The sequence below is a fragment of the Haemorhous mexicanus genome, chromosome 5 (genome assembly GCF_027477595.1).
Source record: "Haemorhous mexicanus isolate bHaeMex1 chromosome 5, bHaeMex1.pri, whole genome shotgun sequence".
NCBI classification, from domain to species: Eukaryota; Metazoa; Chordata; class Aves; order Passeriformes; family Fringillidae; genus Haemorhous; species Haemorhous mexicanus.
In genome coordinates this window covers 28,861,421-28,883,072 of record NC_082345.1, presented here as the reverse complement: position 1 = coordinate 28,883,072, position 21,652 = coordinate 28,861,421, and the positions used below count along the sequence as shown (strand labels likewise).

Genomic DNA, 21,652 nt, shown 5'->3' with positions numbered 1-21,652 from the left:
ATTTGAATCATTTTCTCCCCTTCAGTTTGTACCCATTATTTTACTCTTCCATTCAGTAATACCTGTTTTTTTTTTTTTTTTTTTTTTAATTCTATATTTTTCAAGTCCCAGCTGAGTAACGTCCCTCGGGACCAGTTTTTCATCAACATTTGCAGTGTTTCCTACATATCTGAACCCGAGGTCTTAAACCGATGCTGTAAAATAAAAAATGACAGAAAATTCAGAAACACCCAAAAGGGGGCAGCAGGGACTAAAAACGACTTTAAATGAATGCTACTTAGTTCTGAAGCCGTTAGCAAGCTATTATTTGGAAACTTACAATAATATACCAAATTAATAAGTAAGTGCTTAATGTTTTAAGGCATTTGTTTTAAACAAATTTGATTTTTCAGATCGGGAAGACCAAAGAAGTGTAGAGGTAAAAAAAAGTATTTCCCTTTCAAATAAATTCTTGAAGACACTTTTGAAATATATGGCATTTCTCTGTGGTATGAGAGGGGAGAGACCACGGCTGAAACTGGGGGGGAAAAACATTTTAACCATTTCTATTCTCACTTCTCAGAAAAGATTTTATGTAACAGCACACGGAGATGGACAGCACAGGAAAGCTGGCCCTAAAACACATGGTAATTAAGCAATTAATGCATAAAAAGTAAGATGAAGGCTTTTTAATAAGTATCTAGGCACAGTAGGGAAAAAAAATACAAGGAATTAGAAAATAAATAGAGTCTAAAAATGGATCATGCTTCTATTAATTAACTATAAATTTGTTGATATTTGAGAGTAAATATTAATCATAAGGCTGGACAGGGAACAAGCTACAAAAAAAGGCGCAGATAACGAAATTAAAGCTCTTTTGTTGATAAAGTGGGTGGCTCTTAAAAGAGCCTTTGGGTTGAGCAATGTTTTTGCCAAGTATTTACTTGGAGCTGGTGTACTTGGTGACAGCCTTGGTGCCCTCGGACACGGCGTGCTTGGCCAGCTCGCCGGGCAGCAGCAGGCGCACGGCCGTCTGGATCTCCCGCGACGTGATGGTGGAGCGCTTGTTGTAGTGCGCCAGGCGCGAGGCCTCGCCCGCGATGCGCTCGAAGATGTCGTTGACGAAGGAGTTCATGATGCCCATGGCCTTGGACGAGATGCCCGTGTCGGGGTGCACCTGCTTCAGCACCTTGTACACGTAGATGGAGTAGCTCTCCTTGCGGCTCTTCTTGCGCTTCTTGTCGCCCTTCTTCTGCGTCTTGGTGACGGCTTTCTTGGAGCCCTTCTTGGGCGCGGGGGCGGACTTGGCCGGCTCGGGCATGGCGACAGCGACCGCAGCTCCCTCACTCGACAAACACAGCGACTAACAGCTCTCAGCAGAGAGACCGCCTCGGCAGCCGCATTTATAGCAGCTCCGCCGAGAGCGCCGCCTCGCTATTGGCTCTGTGTCGGCTCCGGACCCGGCGCCGGGACTCGCTATTGGCCAGTTTTGGATTCGCATTTCCATTGGCTGCGGAACGAGTCCTCTCTCGCAGCCAATCGCAAGAGGCGCTGCCGATCCTCCCTGGCTGTATATAAGGCAGGCGGTGAGGCGGGCCGGGAGCTCCTTCGGCTTTTCCGGTTGTGCTGCTGTCGCTGTTGCTGCTGCTGCGGAGTCGTTGTAGCCATGTCCGGGCGCGGGAAGCAGGGCGGCAAGGCGCGCGCCAAGGCCAAGTCGCGCTCGTCGCGGGCCGGGCTGCAGTTCCCCGTGGGCCGCGTGCACCGGCTGCTGCGCAAGGGCAACTACGCGGAGCGCGTGGGCGCCGGCGCGCCGGTGTACCTGGCGGCCGTGCTGGAGTACCTGACGGCCGAGATCCTGGAGCTGGCGGGCAACGCGGCCCGCGACAACAAGAAGACGCGCATCATCCCCCGCCACCTGCAGCTGGCCATCCGCAACGACGAGGAGCTCAACAAGCTGCTGGGCAAGGTGACGATCGCGCAGGGTGGCGTGCTGCCTAACATCCAGGCCGTGCTGCTGCCCAAGAAGACCGACAGCCACAAGGCTAAAGCCAAGTGAGCGCCGAGAATCACGCTGCGAAGTATAACCAAGAGAAACCCAAAGGCTCTTTTAAGAGCCACCCACTTCCTCATGAAAGAGCTAAATTGCTTTTAAGCATTTAAAAACTGACTGTATGTAACGGTTTTTTTAGCGCCCTTTCCTTGATCATCATTCCTTCTCTTGTACGCAGGTTTAAACATGAACTCTGCTTCCACTAGACTAGGCATTGAAATTGCTCTCAAAATGCCAGCAAAATTTCAGAACTATCACAAAGGCTTTTTCTTCAACACTAGTGTTTCGTAACGAGTTTCAGCCGTATTTGATTTTTAAATTCATGAACTTGTGTAACTCATACAAAGGCTTTTACTCTAAAGCCACCAAGGTAATCAACTCCACAATTAATAAAAAAAATTTCTACGTGAACATCTAATTTTATAATTTCAGCACTTTTTAAGAAAATGTGGGTGGCTCTTAAAAGAGCCGTTGGGTTTAAATGTGAAGCACGACTTCTGTGAAGCCGTTACTTCTTCTTGGGCGCTGCCTTCTTTGCCTTGGCCACTTTTGCCTTTGCAGGTTTTGGCTTGGCCACTTTCGGCTTCACCGCCTTCGCCTTAGCCGGGCTCTTGGCTGCCGCCGCCGCTTTTTTGGGTTTGGCAGCCTTTGTCACCTTTTTAGGACTCTTGGCTACCTTTTTGGCTGCTGGCTTCTTAGCTTTTTTGGGGCTCTTCGCTGTCACTGCCTTCTTGGGCTTCTTGGCGGCGCTGGCGGGCTTCTTGGCCGCCGGCTTCTTGGGCTTGGCTGCAGCTGCTCTCTTTATCGGGGCTTTTTCCTTCACTTCTCCGGGTTTCTTGCTCAGGCGGAAGGAGCCGGAGGCGCCGGTGCCCTTGGTCTGCACCAGGGTGCCCTTGCTGACGAGGCTCTTGAGCCCCAGCTTGATGCGGCTGTTGTTCTTCTCCACATCGTAGCCGCCGGCGGCCAGCGCCTTCTTGAGCGCGGCGAGCGAGAGCCCCTTGCGCTCCTTGGAGGCGGACACGGCCTTGGTGATCAGCTCGGTGACGCTGGGCCCCGCGGGCTTGCGGGCTTTGGAGCCGCTCGCCGCCTTCTTCGGCTTCTTGGCGGCAGCCTTGGCGGCGGGGGCCGGTGCTGCGGGCGCAGTCTCGGCGGCGGCAGCGGGAGCGCTCTCAGCCATCGTGGCGGTACGAACGCGGCAGCTTCGGCGGCGCCTCCTTTTATAGCGGCGCCGCGGGCGCTGATTGGTGCATTGCCGAGCCGGCCCCGCCCCCATCGCGCTCCCCGCCCCCCGCCCTGTGTTTCTCGCCTCCCAAAAAAAGGCTTTTTCTTACCAAAAAGTGGACCGCAGTACCCCCTTTCTTGGCATTCGTGCCGAGGACAGAGAATATTTTTGTCCTGCAGCGGTTCTTTCAATCGAGACTTGAAGTGGCTTTTAGGCAGCTCAGTAATCCCCGAGTTTGGGAATTGCACTCAGAGCTGTTCTGTAAGATTTTTATTTCTCCTTTTGAATTAAAACTTTGCTTCTGGCACTACTGCCTCAGTGACATCTTATACATGTTTCTGAGAGGGTTTTCCATTGAGGTGCTGCAAAATGGGGCTAATCTAGAGACCTTATCTTAGCATAAATTATCTTTGAAACGATGCAATTAACACAAGGTGGTCCCTCGGCTCTGTATCTGAGTTATGAGTTGTTTTTCATAACACGACTTCATCTCTCCAAAATAATGAAACCTTTGCACATAGTGCCCTATTTAGCGCTAGTAGGACTCGGTAAAAAGTAAAAGAAAGACAATTTTCACCAGAAGCATTAACCTGCAAAGCCGCTCTCTTAATTAATCACCTGTCTTAAAAATCCTAGAATACTTATACATACATAGCTATACATGCATATAGTAGCTTGTCTGTCCCCCTGGGTTTTCTGCACCTTTTTATTATTACTTTAATTAACTATATTCCCATTTTTTCTCCAAAACAGTTATTTTCATGATGCACAGTAAATAAACCTATTCATTTGTATGTTCTTATTTTCAGCTGGTGTTTATTTTTCTGCTTACTTTTAGATTATAAGTCAAGAATTTTGTCTGCCACAATCACCAGTTTAAAAAAAAAGAAAAACAAAATAAAATCAAAATACAACGTACATGTCTTCGTTATGAAAAACAGACGTAAAGCTGCAGGCATTTCTGTAACAAAATGATGGAATTCAAGTGACTTAAGCAGACAATTTTGTCCTCACAACTGCTGAGAGAAGCAATGGTGTGGCTTTTTCCAATGCATGGCTATTTTGATGTGGGATAAATTGAATATATATAAAAATGATTTTTCTTGAGATGAGCTGGATAGCAACTGGATAATCCTGGTTGTACATTTGTAGTGCACTGTGGGAACAAATTGGAAACCCAGGTGATTGATTCAAATGATTGTAAATGCAGTTATTTGGCTTCTTCCCCTTTATCTTTTGATAATAAAATAACACACAGTGTCTTCTAAAGTTCTGATGATGGTGGGATCAGTTTTCTGAACTTGTCAGTGGTGCCAGGTTATCTTGGCTGGGTGCACTTAAGGACTGTCAAGAGATGCGGTGGCATTTCAGAGAGGCTTTTTTCTAGGGAAGACAGCCAGCAGAAAAACATCATGTGAGAGAGGATAAAAACAAGAGGATGTGGGCTTGGTTTTGTCCTGATGTATATTTTGTGGTAGTTTCACCTGCTGAATCCACTGTAAATTTTGGCTTGTGAACTACATTGGTAGTGAATCTCTTGGGAAGGATCCACACCACTGGGGGGAAGTTTCTGGGTGAGAATTCTGTAGCATATAGATTTCCTTCAAAATCTGTATCTTATTCCATTCTAATAACTCAGAGTGACCAGCTCCTTTACCTTTAAATTATTTTGAACCTTTGCAAATGCATTTTCCTGGTTGTAGGCAAGGCCTCTATCCTACTTCCAAACACCTGAGGTAGCAGCACATTCCTGGGATGTGCTTTCCTGAAAGTTACTTTTTCTGGCCCTCCAAAATTTTGACCACCTATGTGGACTTTTAAAATTTTGTTTTTCACAATAATAGGCAATTAGTTTTACGCTAAGCAAAAAAGGAAATGGAAAGAGATCTTGCAAAGGTTTTCAGTTGGAGGAGGGAAAGAGAAATAAGTTTAACTCCTTTAATTAATGGGTGAACTTACTTTAAAAAAAATTGCTTCAAATATTATGATGTACTCAGCAAAAACAAAATGACATCTGCCTTCTATTTGTCCTTTAAAATAAAGTTAGCAGACCATTTATTCATTGCCAGTTGGCCTTGGGTTGGTTGATTGAAAGATCAGGAGCACAGGCAGTGATTTCCTTGATCTTTCTGGTTACAGAACACTTTTTAAATACAGTGGACAAAGATATTTGGAAGTGGTGGACCAGGAGGAAGCTTCCTCTTCCTTCTGAACACAGAACAAGTAGGACTGGCATCTTCTACAAGAGGTATGAGGCCCTGGAAGTAGAAGGCCAGACAAGTGATGAGGTGAGCCCTTCTGGGACAGAGGGGCCCCCAAAACAGCCCCACCTGTACCCCACATCAAGACCTCCTCTGTTTTGAGGAAAGGAAGGGTAATTTTAATCAGACACTCCCTTCTGCAGGGAGCCAGGGGCTGATGTGCTGGCCAGGCTGGCTCTCACACATCAGGCACAAAGGGTTGCAGTGACTGGGGTAACATCAGGCTGTCTCCACTGGGGTTCTGCAGGGCTCCATCCTCACCCAATTCTCTTCAACATCTTCCTTAGCAACTTGGGTGCAGGGCTCGAGGAATGCTAAGTTTGCCATTGACACTAAACTGGGAGGAGCTGTCAACTCCCTCCAGGGCAGAGAGGCTCTGCAGAGAGAAACCTTGACAAATTTGAGAATCATGACCCATGTGAAGTTTAAGAAGGGCGAGTGCTGGAACCTGCACTGAGACAGGGCAATCCTGGTTGTGTGTACAGACTGGGGAATGAGGCACTGGAAAGAACTGCCATGGAAAGGGACCTGGTGGTCCTGGTTGATGGCAAGCTGAACATGAGCCAGCAGTGCCCCATGAGCCAGGAGGGCCAACCCTGTCCTGGGGGGCATCAGGCACAGCATCACCAGCTGGGCAAGGGAGGGGATTGTCCCTCTGCCGTGCCCTGGTTGGCCTCACCTCGAGTGCTGCGTGCAGTTCGGGCACCACAATAAAAAAGACATTACGTGATTAGAGAGCACCTGAAGAAGGACCACAGGGATGGTGAAGGGTCTGGAGGGGAACCACAGGAGGAGCAGCTGAGGTCACTTGGCCTGATCACCCTGTGGGGGAGACTGAGGAGGGACCTCACTGCAGTCTGCAGCTTCCTCATGAGGGGAAGAGGAGGAGCAGGCACTGATTTCTTCTCTCCTGTGACCAGGGACAGGACTCAAGGAAATGGCATGAAGCTGAGCCAGGGGAGGTTTAGGCTGGATGTCAGGAAACAGTTTTTTCCCAGAGGGTGTTTGGGCACTGGAGCACCTCCCCAGGGCAGTGGCCTGCACCAGCCCAACAGAGCTCAAGAAGCTTTTGGACAACACTCTCAGGCACATGGTGTGACTCTTGGTGTGTCCTGCATGTGGCCAGCAGTTGGGCTTGATGGTGCTGATGGATCCCATCCAACTCAGCTTATTTTATGCTGCTATGATTCTATGAATTTTTTCCTAAGTTCAGTCAGAAATTCAAGAACTCCCTTTTCTCCTGTTTTGGTATGGATAAATGCTTTCAGGAAGGTCTTTCCTATGAGCCCATGTGATTTGGTGCACTACAGAATCATAGCATGATTTGTGTTGGAAGGGTCCTTCCAAGATTATCTAGACCAACATTGTTGTTGTGGGCAAGGACATCTTTCACTAGAACAGGTTGCTCAAAGACTTATCCTACAAGGCTTGGAAATCTTCCATTGAAGGCATCAACAACTTCTCTTGTCCCACCACCTTCATAATGAAAAATTTCTTCCTTGGAACCTATCTAAATCTAACTTCTTTCACTTTTAAAACCTTGCCCCTTGCCTTGTCACCACAGGACCTGGTGAAAAATCTTTCTCTGTCTTTCTTATAAATGCTCTTTATGTGTCAAAAGGCCACGCTGAGGTCTGTGGGATTCACATTCTCTGAACCTGAGAGAAGCAGAGAAAAGAATAATTGAAACCATTCTTATCTCATTTGCTGCTCCTGTGTTGTGCCAAAGTAGAATGCAGTATGGAGATTGTTTCCCCAGAGTGATGGGGTTTTGTTTCCTTGGCCTGTCAGGGCCAAGTGTGTGTGCAGACTGTGGGTCAGCAGACAGCCACGGGATTCTGGGCAGTTGAGTGCAGTTGGGTGCTTGTGCAGATTCAGTTTAGATGTAATGTAACATAGTGTAATATAACATGGAATACCAGAGTATAATAAAGTAATTAATTAGCCTTCTGATATCAGTGGAGTCAGATGCACCATTTCTCCCCATTGTCAGGGTTGCCCTGTTTTCCAATAAAGGTCTGCCCAGAGCCTTGTCTTCTCCAGGCCTAGAAACCACTGCTCTCCCAGCCTTGTTTCATGTTCTAGCTCCCTGATCATTACCGTGGCCCTCCTGTGATCCTCCTCCAAGTCTTTCCTCTACTGGGGACCCCAGAGGTAGGTGCAGTGCTGCAGGTGAGGTCTCATTAGAGTGGAGTGAATGAAGAGAATCCCCTCCCTCGACCTGCTAGCTGTGCTTTCTTTTTTATGCAGCTCAGGGTGCCGCTGGCTTTCTGAGCAACAAATGCACATTGCCACCTCATGTCCAGATTTCCATCCACCCATGTCTCTGAGCCTTTCTATGCAGGGTGCCTGCAATCAGTTCACCCTGCAGCCTGTGCTGATGTTTGGAATGGCCCTGGCCTGGGTGCAGGGCCATGCATTTGACAGTGTTGAGCTTCATGAGGTTCACGTGGGTCCACTCCTCGAGCCTGTCCCAGTCCCTGTGCATGGTGTCCCTTCCCTCCAGTGGATCAGTGGCCCCACTGAGCATGGTGGCACCCACAAACTTGCTGGGGGTGCACTCCATCCCACTCTGTTACTGATGAAAATATTACACAGTATCTGAATTGCAGCTGTATCTGCTAATTCCCTGAAGATCCTGGGATGAATCCCCTTAGGTGCCATGGATTTCTTCCTATTCACCTTCCTCAGATGGTCTTGAACCTGATATTTTCTTACAGCAGGGGAGGGACTTTGTTCCCCTGGTCTATGCCTTGAGATTGACAGGCTTAGGAGATGGGAAAGAGAGACTGCCAGTGAAAACTGAGGCAAAAAACAAAAATAAAAATTATGAGGTACCTCAGTATTCTCTATGCCAGCAGTCACTAAATCTCCTTTCTTTTTTATTGGGGGGCCCATTTTATCTGGTCCTCCTTCTCTGGCCAGTGTACCTACAGAAGGCCTCATTATTCTTCATGTCCCTTGCCACATTTAGTTACAGACTGTCTTGGTTTGGATAAGACAGGTGCCTGCTAAAGAAGGCAGGAGCTTCCCCTGAAATGGAGAATGCAAACCCTCCCCACCCCTCCAAATTGCTATGAATTTTAAATTAAGGGGCTCTCAGGCAAAAAAAATACGGGAGCAGGAAATAACAGTTCTTTAATAGGGAAGGGGGGAAAAAACCATAAAATGATAAAATAAAAACAATGCAGTACACTAAAATGACAGAGTCAGAACTCAACCTGACACCCTGTTGGTCAGGGTGCTGGCAGCAGTCCAGTTGGAAAAGTGGCTGCAGTCCTCCTGAGGTGTCAGGTGTGGTTCTGTTGGAGCAGGGGGTCCTGTAGAAAAAGGGTGATTCTTCCTCCGCAGATCCGTGGAAGAAGAAGCAGCTGCTGTTCCTCTGGTGAATCCAGTGGAGAAGCTGTGCTGGTGTGTCAGAATCTCCTGATTATATCTGGATAGCAATGCTCGGCTCCTCCCTCTGGGCGGAGCATCTCACAATGGGATGTTACAGTTCTTATCAGCCATGCAGTGACATTCAATAGCCTCTTATCACGGGATGCCCCCTGCTGAGGGAGGAGTGATTGTGATCTCGCAGGGAGAGAGATAAGGGGAAATTGCCCACTTAACACCTAGACAACTGCCATACAGATGGTAATAGAATACATCCTGCCTTGCAATCCAGAACATAATCCACCCCTTATTCTATTTCCATCTGCATCACAATGAATCCTTACACACAGTTCTCACTTAAGACTAGGTTTCCCTGTGGTACACAACGGCTTTCTCCATCTTTCTGCATTACCCACCAAGTGTAACCAGGTCCTTGAGCAAAAACAATTCCACGGATGGGTTTGTCTTTGCCTGAGGTGGGAGTAATCCAAACAGTCTTTCCTAAAATACCTTTCATGTGTACAACAGGGACTTTATCTCCATCTACAGTGTGCAGGGGTTCAGACTGGGCAGGACCAGCTCGATTGATAGACCCTCTGGTGTTGACCATCCAGGTGGCCTTTGCTAAGTTCATCTCCCAATTTCTAAAAGTCCCCCCACCAAGTGCCTTCAGGGTAGTCTTGAGTAGTCCATTGCACCGTTCAACTTTCCCGGCAGCTGGTGCATGGTAGGGGATATGGTATATCCATTCAATACCATGTTCCCTGGCCCAGGTGTTGATAAGGCCGTTCTTGAAATGGGTCCCATTGTCCGACTCAATTCTCTCAGGGGTTCCATGTCTCCACAGCACTTGCTTTTCCAGGCCCAGGATGGTGTTCCGGGCAGTGGCGTGAGGCACAGGGTGGGTCTCCAACCATCCCGTGGTGGCTTCCACCATGGTCAGCACGTAGCGCTTGCCTTGGCGTGTCTGGGGCAGTGTGATGTAGTCGATCTGCCAGGCCTCCCCATACTTGTACTTGGACCACCGCCCACCATACCACAGGGGCTTCACTCTCTTGGCGTGCTTGATGGCAGCACACGTTTCACAGTCATGGATAACCTGAGAAATACTGTCTTTGGTTAAATCTACTCCTCGGTCTCGTGCCCACCTATAGGTGGCATCTCTACCTTGATGACCTGAGGCATCGTGGGCCCATCGAGCTAGGAACAACTCCCCCTTATGTTGCCAATCTAAGTCTATCTTCGACACCTCTATTTTTGCTGCCTGATCTACCTGTTCGTTGTTTCGATGTTCCTCATTAGCCCGGCTCTTGGGGATGTGGGCATCTACGTGGCGGACTTTCACAGGTAGGTTCTCCAACCGAGCGGCAATTTCTTTCCATTCCTCAGCAGCCCAGATTGGTTTTCCCTTACGCTGCCAGTTGGCCTTTTTCCACCTTTCCAGCCAGCCCCACAGAGCATTGGCTACCATCCACGAATCAGTATAAAGATAGAGCCTTGGCCATTTCTCTCTCTCAGCAATGTCCAGGGCTAGCTGAACAGCTTTGAGTTCAGCAAGTTGACTTGATCCACCTTCTCCTTCGATAGCCTGAGCAACCTGTCGTGTGGGACTCCATACGGCTGCTTTCCACTTCCGGTTCAACCCTACGATGCGACAGGAACCGTCAGTGAAAAGAGCGTAGCGTGTTTCCTCTGCTGGGAGTTGGTTGTATGGTGGAGCTTCTTCGGCACGTGTTACTTGCTCTTGTTCCTCTTCATCAGAAAGACCAAAATCTTCACCTTCCGGCCAGTTTGTAATTATCTCTAAAATCCCAGGGCGATTCAGGTTTCCAATACGGGTGCGCTGTGTGATGAGGGCAATCCATTTACTCCATGTAGCATCAGTGGCATGGTGGGTGGTGGGAGCCTTTCCTTTGAACATCCACCCCAGCACCGGTAGTCGGGGTGCCAGGAGGAGTTGTGCTTCCGTGCCAATCACCTCTGAGGCAGCTTGAACTCCTTCGTAGGCAGCCAAGATTTCCTTTTCTGTGGGAGTGTAATTGGCTTCGGACCCTCTGAAGCTTCGACTCCAGAATCCCAGTGGTCGGCCTCGAGTCTCCCCAGGCACCTTCTGCCAAAGGCTCCAGGACAAACCATGGTTCCCGGCTGCAGAGTAGAGTACGTTCTTTACCTCTGGTCCCATCCTGACTGGGCCAAGGGCAACAGCATGAGCAATTTCTTGCTTAATCTGGGCAAAAGCTTGTTGCTGCTCAGGGCCCCAGTGGAACTCGTTCTTCTTGCGGGTGACCAGGTAAAGAGGGCTCACGATCTGACTGTACTCGGGAATGTGCATCCTCCAAAAGCCTATGGCACCCAGGAAAGCTTGTGTTTCCTTCTTGCTAGTTGGTGGAGACATCGCGGTGATCTTGTTGATGACCTCAATGGGAATCTGACGCCGTCCATCTTGCCACTTTACTCCCAGGAACTGGATCTCTCGAGCAGGTCCCTTGACTTTGTTCTTCTTGATGGCGCAACCGGCTTCTAGCAGAATCTGGATGATTTTCTTTCCTTTCTCAAATACTTCCACTGCCGTGTTCCCCCACACAATGATGTCATCGATGTATTGCAGATGTTCTGGGGCCTCACCCTTTTCCAGTGCAGTCTGGATCAGTCCATGGCAGATGGTGGGGCTGTGCTTCCACCCCTGGGGCAGTCGGTTCCAGGTGTACTGCACGCCCCTCCAGGTGAAAGCAAACTGAGGCCTGCACTCTGCTGCCAGAGGAATGGAGAAAAACGCGTTAGCAATGTCAATGGTGGCATACCACTTTGCTGCCTTGGACTCCAGCTCGTACTGGAGTTCCAGCATGTCTGGCACAGCAGCGCTCAGTGGTGGAGTCACTTCATTCAAGCCACGATAGTCCACAGTCAATCTCCATTCTTTGTCAGACTTGCGCACAGGCCAGATGGGACTGTTAAAGGGTGAGTGAGTCTTGCTGACCACCCCTTGGCTCTCCAGCTCACGGATCATTTTGTGGATGGGGATCACGGCGTCTCGATTCGTCCGATACTGCCGGCGGTGCACCGTCGAGGTGGCGATTGGCACTCGTTGCTCTTCCACATTCAAGAGTCCTACTGCGGATGGGTTTTCTGACAGTCCAGGCAAGGTGTTCAACTGCTTAATGTTCTCTGCCTCTACAGCAGCTATGCCAAAAGCCCATCTGAGTCCTTTTGGGTCTTTGTAATAGCCATTCCGGAGGAAGTCTATGCCTAGAATACATGGGGCCTCTGGGCCAGTCACAATAGGATGTTTCTTCCAGTCTTTCCCAGTCAGGCTCATCTCAGCTTCCAAAAGGGTCAATTGCTGTGATCCCCCCGTCACCCCGGCAATGGAAACAGGTTCGGCCCCCACATGTCCCGATGGTATCAGGGTACACTGTGCACCAGTATCCACTAAAGCATCGTACCTTTGTGGTTCTGATGTGCCAGGCCATCGGATCCACACCGTCCAGAAAATCCGATTTTCCCGTGCCTCTCCCTGGCTAGAGGCAGGGCCCCCCTAACCCTGGTTATTATTTCTTCCCTGGGCATACATGGTAGAGGTACCCTCAAGGGGATCTGACGGATCATACTCAGCAGCTCGGTCATGGGAGGTTGAGGCTACCTTCACTTTACTGGAGTTCTCTCGGTTAGTGTTTCCCTCCTTGAGTTGACGCACCCTTGCTGCCAGGACTGAAGTGGGTTTTCCATCCCACTTTCCCATGTCTTCCCCATGGTCCCTCAGAAAGAACCACAAGTCAGCCCGTGGGGTGTACCCTCTCTCTCTAGGTGGAAAATGTTGGGCTCTAACTCTGGGGCCTGTGACTCGCACTGGTGCAATATGGGAATTGTTCCTTCTCACCGCCTCCCTCATCTCCCTCATCTCCTCTCTGAGTTCTTGGACCACGGCAGAGACATGAGCTTGCATGGGGCCATTGATCATACTTTCATAATTTCTAAGTTTGTTTGCCACAGAACCCACTGTCTCTCGGTTGGTATCAGCATTGATCGTTGCAATGAAAGTGGTGTATTGAGATGGCCCCAGATTTGCCAGACTCCACAGCATCTGCCCTGTGCACCTGACCTGGTCGGGGTCATTATCATGCTGTCCATCTCTCCCAAAGAGTACCTCCAATACTGCCACTTCCCTCAGCTGTTGGATCCCTTCCTCAAGAGTCTTCCAGCGCATTCTGTGGTGCTGCTCCTGCATTCTTTCCCTGTGGACAAATCTCTCTCTGACACTTGTTAAAAGCCGCTCCCAGAGGGAAAGGGACCCTGGCTCCCTTACAAAAATCTGATTGATACCGGAGTCCTGAGTTAAGGGTCCCAGATTCCTTGCCTCACCACCATCCAGTTGCACACCTGTACCCATAAGGTCCCAGACCCGAAGTAGCCAGGTTGTATAAGCCTCACGTCCCCGTCGTACAATGTCTTTGTGTAGATTACGGAGACTTTCGTAAGTCAGGGACTCGGTGATGATTGCAACCTCTGGCTCCCCTGTGGGTTGTGAGGGCCCTCCCCTATCTGGGTGCTCTGCTTTTGTTTTAGATCTCCTTGTTTCTACAGGGGCAACTGCTGCTGGCTGTGACTGCCTCTGCAGTTCAGCTGGAACCTGGACAGTTGTAACATCTGTGGGTTCTGCTGCTGCACTATTAGATTCTCTCTCTTCAAAGCAGGGGGAGGGCTCTGCACCAGCTGGGGAAGTGTACTCCTTCAGGATCTGGCCTATCTCACGCATCTCCTTCACCAGACCCCCCACCCAATCTGGGTAGTTCACATCTGGCACGGGCTGTGGGGTAGGAGTAGGCTCTGGGGCAACAGCATCCCTGGACTCTGGTGGCGTGTTAGGTTCTGATGCAGGTGTCAGGGTAGTTATCCAGGTTAGTCTCTCTCTCTCTCTAAATGCTAAATAGAACAGGCCTATCAGCAACACCAGCCACTGTATGATATCATTAATGTTTAGATTGGATCTGAACCCTTCAAAAACTGGTGGGGTGGACCCAAAGAGGTGATTAAAGGGTTGGGAGAAAATTTCCCCTGGTGTAATTTCCTTACAGCAGGTGCCATTATTAAAGTAACCCCAAAAACACATAGTTAAGGTGTGATAGCTGTGAATCCATGTGCCTGCCTTCCAGAGGAAGTTAAAAATCCATGAATTCCTCACCTTATTCACCCATAAAACAAACCGGATAATAGCCACAGTAGCCTTGGTTATAGGACCCATGTTAAGATAAGGGCCTACAAATGGGAGAAATACAGCCATGATCACGTGCCACCCAAACCAGGGTAAACTGGACCACATGGTGTCACTTGATGAGGTTTGTATAGCCACACAAAAATTAGATTACTCAAGAACTGTTATTCCCTTTTTGTTTATTTGCCCTCGAGCCCCACGTTGGGCGCCAAAAATCTGTCTTGGTTTGGATAAGACAGGTGCCTGCTAAAGAAGGCAGGAGCTTCCCCTGAAATGGAGAATGCAAACCCTCCCCACCCCTCCAAATTGCTATGAATTTTAAATTAAGGGGCTCTCAGGCAAAAAAAATACGGGAGCAGGAAATAACAGTTCTTTAATAGGGAAGGGGGGAAAAAACCATAAAATGATAAAATAAAAACAATGCAGTACACTAAAATGACAGAGTCAGAACTCAACCTGACACCCTGTTGGTCAGGGTGCTGGCAGCAGTCCAGTTGGAAAAGTGGCTGCAGTCCTCCTGAGGTGTCAGGTGTGGTTCTGTTGGAGCAGGGGGTCCTGTAGAAAAAGGGTGATTCTTCCTCCGCAGATCCGTGGAAGAAGAAGCAGCTGCTGTTCCTCTGGTGAATCCAGTGGAGAAGCTGTGCTGGTGTGTCAGAATCTCCTGATTATATCTGGATAGCAATGCTCGGCTCCTCCCTCTGGGCGGAGCATCTCACAATGGGATGTTACAGTTCTTATCAGCCATGCAGTGACATTCAATAGCCTCTTATCACGGGATGCCCCCTGCTGAGGGAGGAGTGATTGTGATCTCGCAGGGAGAGAGATAAGGGGAAATTGCCCACTTAACACCTAGACAACTGCCATACAGATGGTAATAGAATACATCCTGCCTTGCAATCCAGAACACAGACGTACTTTAGCTTTTCTGATTTCATCCCTACACATCTGGACAGCGCTCTACATCCTTCCCAGGATATGTGTCCCTGCTTTCACTGCCTGTGCATTTACTTCTTGCACTTCACTTTGACCAGAAGGTCTTTACTCAGCCGTATTGGTCTTCTACCTTCCTTGCCTGCTTTCTTACATGTGGGAATCAAGTGTACCTGCTCCATGGACCAAATGTCCTTAACAAATAACTTTCAGGCTTGATTAACCTTCCCCTTGATCCCTGAGGGCGGTTTCCAAGGGGTTTCCATATCCTATTTTCTTAAGCAACTGAATGTTTACTAAATAAATATCTTGTCTCTGTGCTTTGCCTGGCCCATATCCCTCAAATTTGTGATAGGTCTGGGCTCAGGCAGCAGCCAAGGTTACAGCCATTCTTGACCTCTTCAATCAGTTAATGTTTGTTGGCAAGAACAGGTCAAGTAATGCTTCTCCTCTGGTTGGACTTTCATTCACCTGATAAAAATTTATCTTCAATGTGCTCTGGGAGTCTCCTGGATGCCTCATGGCTTTCTGTGCCACGTTTCCAGCAGATGTCAGGTTGGCTGATGTGCCCCAACAGGAGCCTGTGGATATGATGGCACCTGTAGTCGAAGAAAGAAGCCTCATCAGCATCCTCCTTCCTTTGTTTGGGTGGCCTGTTGTAAATACTGACAGGGAGGTTTCCTTTTTTGGCTTGGCCTCCAGTTTTGTACCAAAGCTCTCGGCTGTTAGTCACTGTTTTTCTAACACAGTTCTTTGCAATCAATCCACTTTTTTGTTTTCAGGTAGAAGACAACCTGCTCCCACCCTTCTTTTCTGACCTTCTGAACATTTTACAGCCATCCATTTCAGCCCTTCAGTCCTGCAATTAATCTCACTGAGTGAACTGTGGCTGTGACTGACTGTCAGTGTTTGCTCAGGAGGAAACATGGAGACATCCATGTCACAGATGCAGCTGGAGGCAGGAGTGCAGCCTGTTTGTGCATACCTCAAACGGGGTGATCAGGTCATGCACGAAGCCTGCAGCTGCCAAGCCCAACATTACCATGTTTTTCACCTGGGGCTGCCTAAGTCTGCACAGTAACTTCAGCATTTTCTCAAGCCCCTCCTGATGTTTGTGCTACTGAGCAGTGATACTTCATGCATGTCGTGCAGATAAATTCATTCTGACTTTTGAGTGCTTCTGGTACAAAAATGCCCCCCCATAACTAAAATCACAGAGTTACTCATGGCAACTCAAACTGCCCTCGATGTAATTGCAGACTTTGTGTGATTTGAAAGACATCTTTTGTCCATGCATGATGGTTTTTATTTTAAAACTGATTTTTCATAATATCCTAAACCATAATGCATTGTTACATGAGTAAGAAAACTTCATGTCTCAATTGGGAAGAACTTATCATTACATACTGTTCAGTTTACAGCAAAGGATTCCTGCCCATGACAAAAGTTTTTTGTATTCATAGAGATTTAAAGGCCCCAGATAGAACACCAATCTCCTAAAATAAAAAATCCATGGGCAGAGTTTTGGTAGGTATTAGGCAGGAAATTTAGGTATTACACAGATACAGCTTGTTGGTTTTTTGGTTTTTTTTTAATTACCTTTTTACAAAAATACTCAGATTTTTTCAACAGTTTCATTTTGGTTTAAAGCAAGAGAAAAATAGTTCCTTTATCATTCCCCACCACAAAGGTTTTGATAACTTCTGAGCTCAGTTAAAGGATAGTTTCAAGAATCTGTTCAGATCAATCAATCAGTTGAATTGCTATGATTCTTTTTCCTATTGCACATGGTGAGTGGGGCAGGGATTGTGGCAGTGACTGGGCACAGCCACACCACCCTGGGTCACTGAGCAAGTCTGCTGGGGTGGGGTTGGTGTGAGGTTGAGCTGGGAGAGTGGAGCCAGTGGAGTCAGAGACCCACAGGCTCAACGTGGAAGGTAAAACCTGAGACTGAATGCAGCCCCAAAGTCAAGGTGTTAAAACCAGCAGGTGTAGTGCAGAGTTTCAAGTTTGAGAAAACTTGAAAAACAAATTACCTTCAAGTCTGGCAAGGGAAAAGGGAGAAAAAAGGTCCAACCAACAAGAAGTATGTTTTCCTTGTGGGAACAGAGTCCTCTTGGATGCAGAAGTACAAGCAGAACTGCAATGGAATCTGCCTGTACACTGTTACTGTCATGAATAAAGCATTTTTGCTCTGCACTTCTGTCCCAGGGTCGGATTTTCCATCATGTGGAACTGGCAATGGGGACCAGCTTCCCTTCTAAATGTCATTCTGTGTCCAGGGAATCAGTAGTTCCATAAATCTGAAAGCACAGAAAAAGTTAGGAGAGGAACAGACTGGTCAAATATCTCTGTGGGCTGTTTCTGCGGGAAAGGAAGTATTTTATAGGAACAAAAGGGTGTTAAAATCCCTGTCTGAAATGTGCAAATGTTTCTCTTTGTCTTTGTGCTCCCATCTCCTCGATATCATGTGGGTACATCCACCCTGAGCAATGAGTTCAGCTTACTCATTCACAGCTCTTCATGGACATTTTTCTAGAAAGACATCAAACTATGGGGGCTCTTATGGTTTTATTCCTTACAGATGCAGTCTGAAAAGCAGCTCCCAAAGAAAAACTGATTTATACTGCCTGGGTCAATTTTGAATTGTTTTTTTTGTTTGGTTTTGGGCTTTTGTTTGTTTTTTTTTTGGGGGGGGGATTTGTTTATTTGTTGTGGGTTTTTTTGGGGGGGTTGTATCTTTGTTGTTTGTGGGTATTTGTATGTTGAGGAGTTTTTAGTTAGTGGTGATTTTTGGTTTTTTGCTTTTGTTTTTAACCATGCTTTCTGGTGGTGATCCCAGCTGTTACTCACTATCTTTTTCGATGGCAAATAGCTTTTTTGCCCATGCAAAATATCATATCCGTCAGTGCCTATTAGGGAGAAGACTGTAACAGGAAATCTGTGTCAGAGAGATGACCCATCTGCAAAAATCCATCAAGGGTTTAGATTCTCCTTATCTCATAAAAGCAAAACCAAAAAATAATCCTGGGACCATGAGACTTTTTGAGATCATATGCAAGCAAAGAGATAACCTGTTTGGTAAAATATTTGTTTATGTCGGTGATGGTTGCCATAGTTTTGAGAAGAGAAAGCCCTTTGTACCATCACTGAGAAGAGGAATTTCCTCCCCAACCCGTGCCAAGATATTTTCACCTTAAGAAACTGTATGAAGCTTTTCTTGGAAAGCTAAGGGATAACACAGAAGATCAAATAGTGATAAGTGATGTGTTGACTAGGCGAAGTGTGGCTTCATGGCCAAATCTGGGCCCAGGTGCGGCACTGACAGAAGGGGATGGGATGGAGTGTGTTCCTAGGCGACAGTCTGCCCCTTCTGAGGGCTGGGAGGAGGCTTTGGAATGCTGAAGGAACAGTGCCTGGATGCCACCGCGCTGCCTGTGCAGACTCCTCCGTGCCTCAAGAACTCCGCACCTTCCCTTCCCTCCGGGCTGTGCCGGAGGTTCCCTCCCATCCGGCCAGGCCCCCCACGGCCGTGTGGGTGCTCGGGGCCCGGAGCTGCGGCTGCAGCCGCCACAGAGAGGAGATGGAGTGTGCCGGACCAGCATAGGGAAATGTAGACGGTGAAGGCAGGTGGTGAGCAAGCAGATTATCAGTCAGGGTCCTGCTGCGATTCTTCCTGAGCCTGACCATAGCAGGTTCCCCTAAACGATTTCTGTACTTGTGGCTATTTCCCGTATGTGTTGTACTCCAGATAAAGCAGAGTTAGTACCGAGAAGAAAAGCAAGGTCCGGTTTGCTGTCAGCCCCGCGGCGGTCCCACCCAGATAGGACGGGCTAACCAGGGTGCAGCGGCTGGGGCAAGGAGCTGCTCCGGGACACGAGCACAGCTGTGAGACTGTACAACCCCTCTGTTTCCGCACAAACCTCGGAAGCCCATTAGGTGTTAATTTGGGGTCAATAAGTATGACAGCTCAAGGTCTTCCTGCAGAGATTCAAGACACAGAAAATAATTACCCCCCCCCCCCCTTAAAACCAATGTTTCTAAAAAGCAATAGCCACATGAGGCACATACAAATTCGTCAAAGGAACATGTGTGTAATTAACACGCCAGTGGCAAAGCCGGGCGTGGAGAGAAGCCGGGAGGGCCGGGGCCTAGCGGAACGAGTCCTGGCTTTGGGCAGAGCGCTGTCAAAGAGCTCCTGATGGCGGTGGGCACCTCCGTGACCAGCTCCTCTTGCCCCGGCTGAGCGGGGGTGGGTCCCACCGCCGAGTGAGCTTCGGGCGAGGAGGGCAGCGCCGTGCTCGGCAAAAGGGAACACGGGAAAGCGGAAGGTTTTCAACACTCTCTGCGCTGTCGCAGCTTGTGCGAGTTCGACCGAAGAAACACGGAATTCAACTGTTTAATTATTACCTCCTCTCTCCAGAGCCCATTGCTATGCTTCAGTACTCTGCTTTGTTCAGCTTACACATCCTTCACTTTCTAAACGCTCCATAATATGTTTACCATCAAACGATGTTCAAATATACACACAGGGCGTGTCTAACATTCACGTAGCTCTATGATCCCGAAAAAGACAGCGCACCCCGAAAAACAAATTAGATTTACGCTCCCCGCCGCCGGTGCACACATTGCCCTCCGTATGGTGCTGCCATCGCTATGCGCCTCCCGAAACACGCGCCGCTCTCCTCCCTATGGCACGGGCATCGTCCGGCTCCTCCCTCACACACACATCGCTGCCCGCCGATTTACACACATATCGCCTCGTTCCCGAAGGAAAGCACATCGCTCTGCACTGTTTTACAAACAAATCACTGCGCCCGACGATGCACGCAGAGCACGGCCGTCCTGTATCTCTGAGGGGCCCTGCGCCGCCGTTCCTGAACACTTCCCCACCCGCTGCCAAAACCACATCGCTCCGCGCCCTCAATCCACGTTAGCCTTGCGGCCCGACTCTCAGAGCCCTCCGCACCCCCGACACATACATCGCTCTGCTCCCTACGACATACGGCACGTCCTGAGCCCAGCAAACACACAGATCCTTCTGCACCAGCTGACAAATATTGCTCAGAGCTGCTAGCGCATTGTTTCGGTCCTCCCTGACGGAGGGCTCATTCTGATTCCCGACGAGCGGACACGGCACTCCGCTGCTTCCTTGTGCACCCATTGCTCCGCGCCGCCCGACACACGCATCACTCTGCAGCGGCTGACACACTTCAGTAAGCGCCCGGCGGGGCACGGATGTCTCCTCTCCCGTGACACACGCATCGCTCTGCTCTCCAAGCAGCGAACACTCCGCTTTGCTCTTCCCCGGCACACACGCGTTCCTCGGAGCCGGCGGAGAGCGCGCACATCGCCTCACTCCGCGTCCGCGGTGTCCCCGCCCCGCTGTGCCGCGCGAATAACGCTGCATTTTGATAGCCAGGAAACAGGAATAACCATGTACATGGATCTGGGGCGGCGGCATCTCTCTACAGTCCACGAGAACTCACAGCGCTCGGCTACCCCATCTACATAAACCCCCCGCACACGAACGGAGCATTCAGCTGGCAGGGTAAAACGGCAGCCACCTCCGAGGACACCGAGGCTCTCGCCAAATACAAGAGATCCAAGTAAGGTGCCTCTGTGCTCGACCTCCTGGACCATCTTTCCAATAAAAGAGCTGATGCTATGGTGATCTGTACTTTTCTGTCCCCTTCGGGTTTTTTTGGGGAAAAGAGAGGTAACAGTGTGAAAGCATTGTAAATTGTAAGGAAAGTGGGAAGTGCTTTGTTTGAAGTAAAAGGATGTGCTTTACATCTGCTTCAACGGAGAAGGGAACGTTCATAATTCCTTGTGAGCCTGCTTTAGGTACATGCACAGTTTGAGGGTGGCGGGTTAGACAAACGAGTGCAGTCGGTGGTCCCAAAACTGCCGACACAAATTTGTTCCTGACTGCTAGTCCGAGGTGCTTCCCTCTTGAGCTACGCGATTAGATGACAGTGTGAATAGGGAGCGTTTAAAGCACAGGCGATTCCAGACGACCTTGCGCCCTTGTTTTTCAGTTAGTTTGGTTTTGAGCAAAAGCTTCAGAGGCGAATGCCCTCCCTCCTTCCCTCCCATCAGTAAGCGTTTTCGCCCCGAACAGCACAGTCCCCGCGCAGGTAGCCCCGAGCACAGGCTCCCCAGTGTGGCTCTTTGCGGGCTTTTGTGCCCCCTCTCTCTCCTCGCCGTTTCCCCGCGCCCCGTACACTCCACCGCCGAGCGCGGACGGGGCTGCGGGCGGGCAGAGCCGGGGCCGCGCCGCTGCCGCGCTCGGTCCGACCTGAGTGAGGACTGCGCGGAGCCTCCCCGCGGGCGGGCCCGGCCGCCTCCCGCCCCTCCCGCCCCGGCGCTGATTGGTTGCGGCTCGCGGCTCGCGGCCCGAGCGCGCGCTGCCCCGGAACGCGCTCCCCTCACGGGACGCGGCGCTTCCAGCGGGCCGGGCCAGCGGCCGGGAGAGCTCAGCGGAGCCAGGCAAGGAGGCTGCCGCCTGCGCCTTCGGCCTTGCTGCCGCGGCCCGGAACCGAAGGCGGCGACTGAGCGGGAAGAAACCGCGAGCCCTCGGGGAAGGAGGCGGCTGCCGGCGGCAGCTTTAGCTAGCGGTTCCG

At 49.5% G+C, this 21,652-nt stretch overlaps 3 protein-coding genes across 3 annotated transcripts; 1 reads left to right on the top strand and 2 right to left on the bottom strand.

Moving 5' to 3' along the window:
- Positions 1-868: 868 nt before the first annotated feature.
- On the bottom strand, positions 869-1,380 carry LOC132327452 (histone H2B 1/2/3/4/6). The gene has a single exon (XM_059846648.1). The coding sequence runs from the start codon at positions 1,298-1,300 to the stop codon at positions 920-922; it is 381 nt and encodes a 126-aa protein (XP_059702631.1). The 5' UTR covers positions 1,301-1,380; the 3' UTR covers positions 869-919.
- LOC132327430 (histone H1.11L-like) lies at positions 1,215-3,223 on the bottom strand. The gene has a single exon (XM_059846625.1). It carries the CDS (start codon positions 3,204-3,206, stop codon positions 2,538-2,540), a length of 669 nt encoding a protein of 222 aa, XP_059702608.1. The 5' UTR covers positions 3,207-3,223; the 3' UTR covers positions 1,215-2,537.
- On the top strand, positions 1,646-2,440 carry LOC132327436 (histone H2A-IV). The gene has a single exon (XM_059846633.1). It carries the CDS (start codon positions 1,646-1,648, stop codon positions 2,033-2,035), a length of 390 nt encoding a protein of 129 aa, XP_059702616.1. The 3' UTR covers positions 2,036-2,440.
- Positions 3,224-21,652: the final 18,429 nt, after the last annotated feature.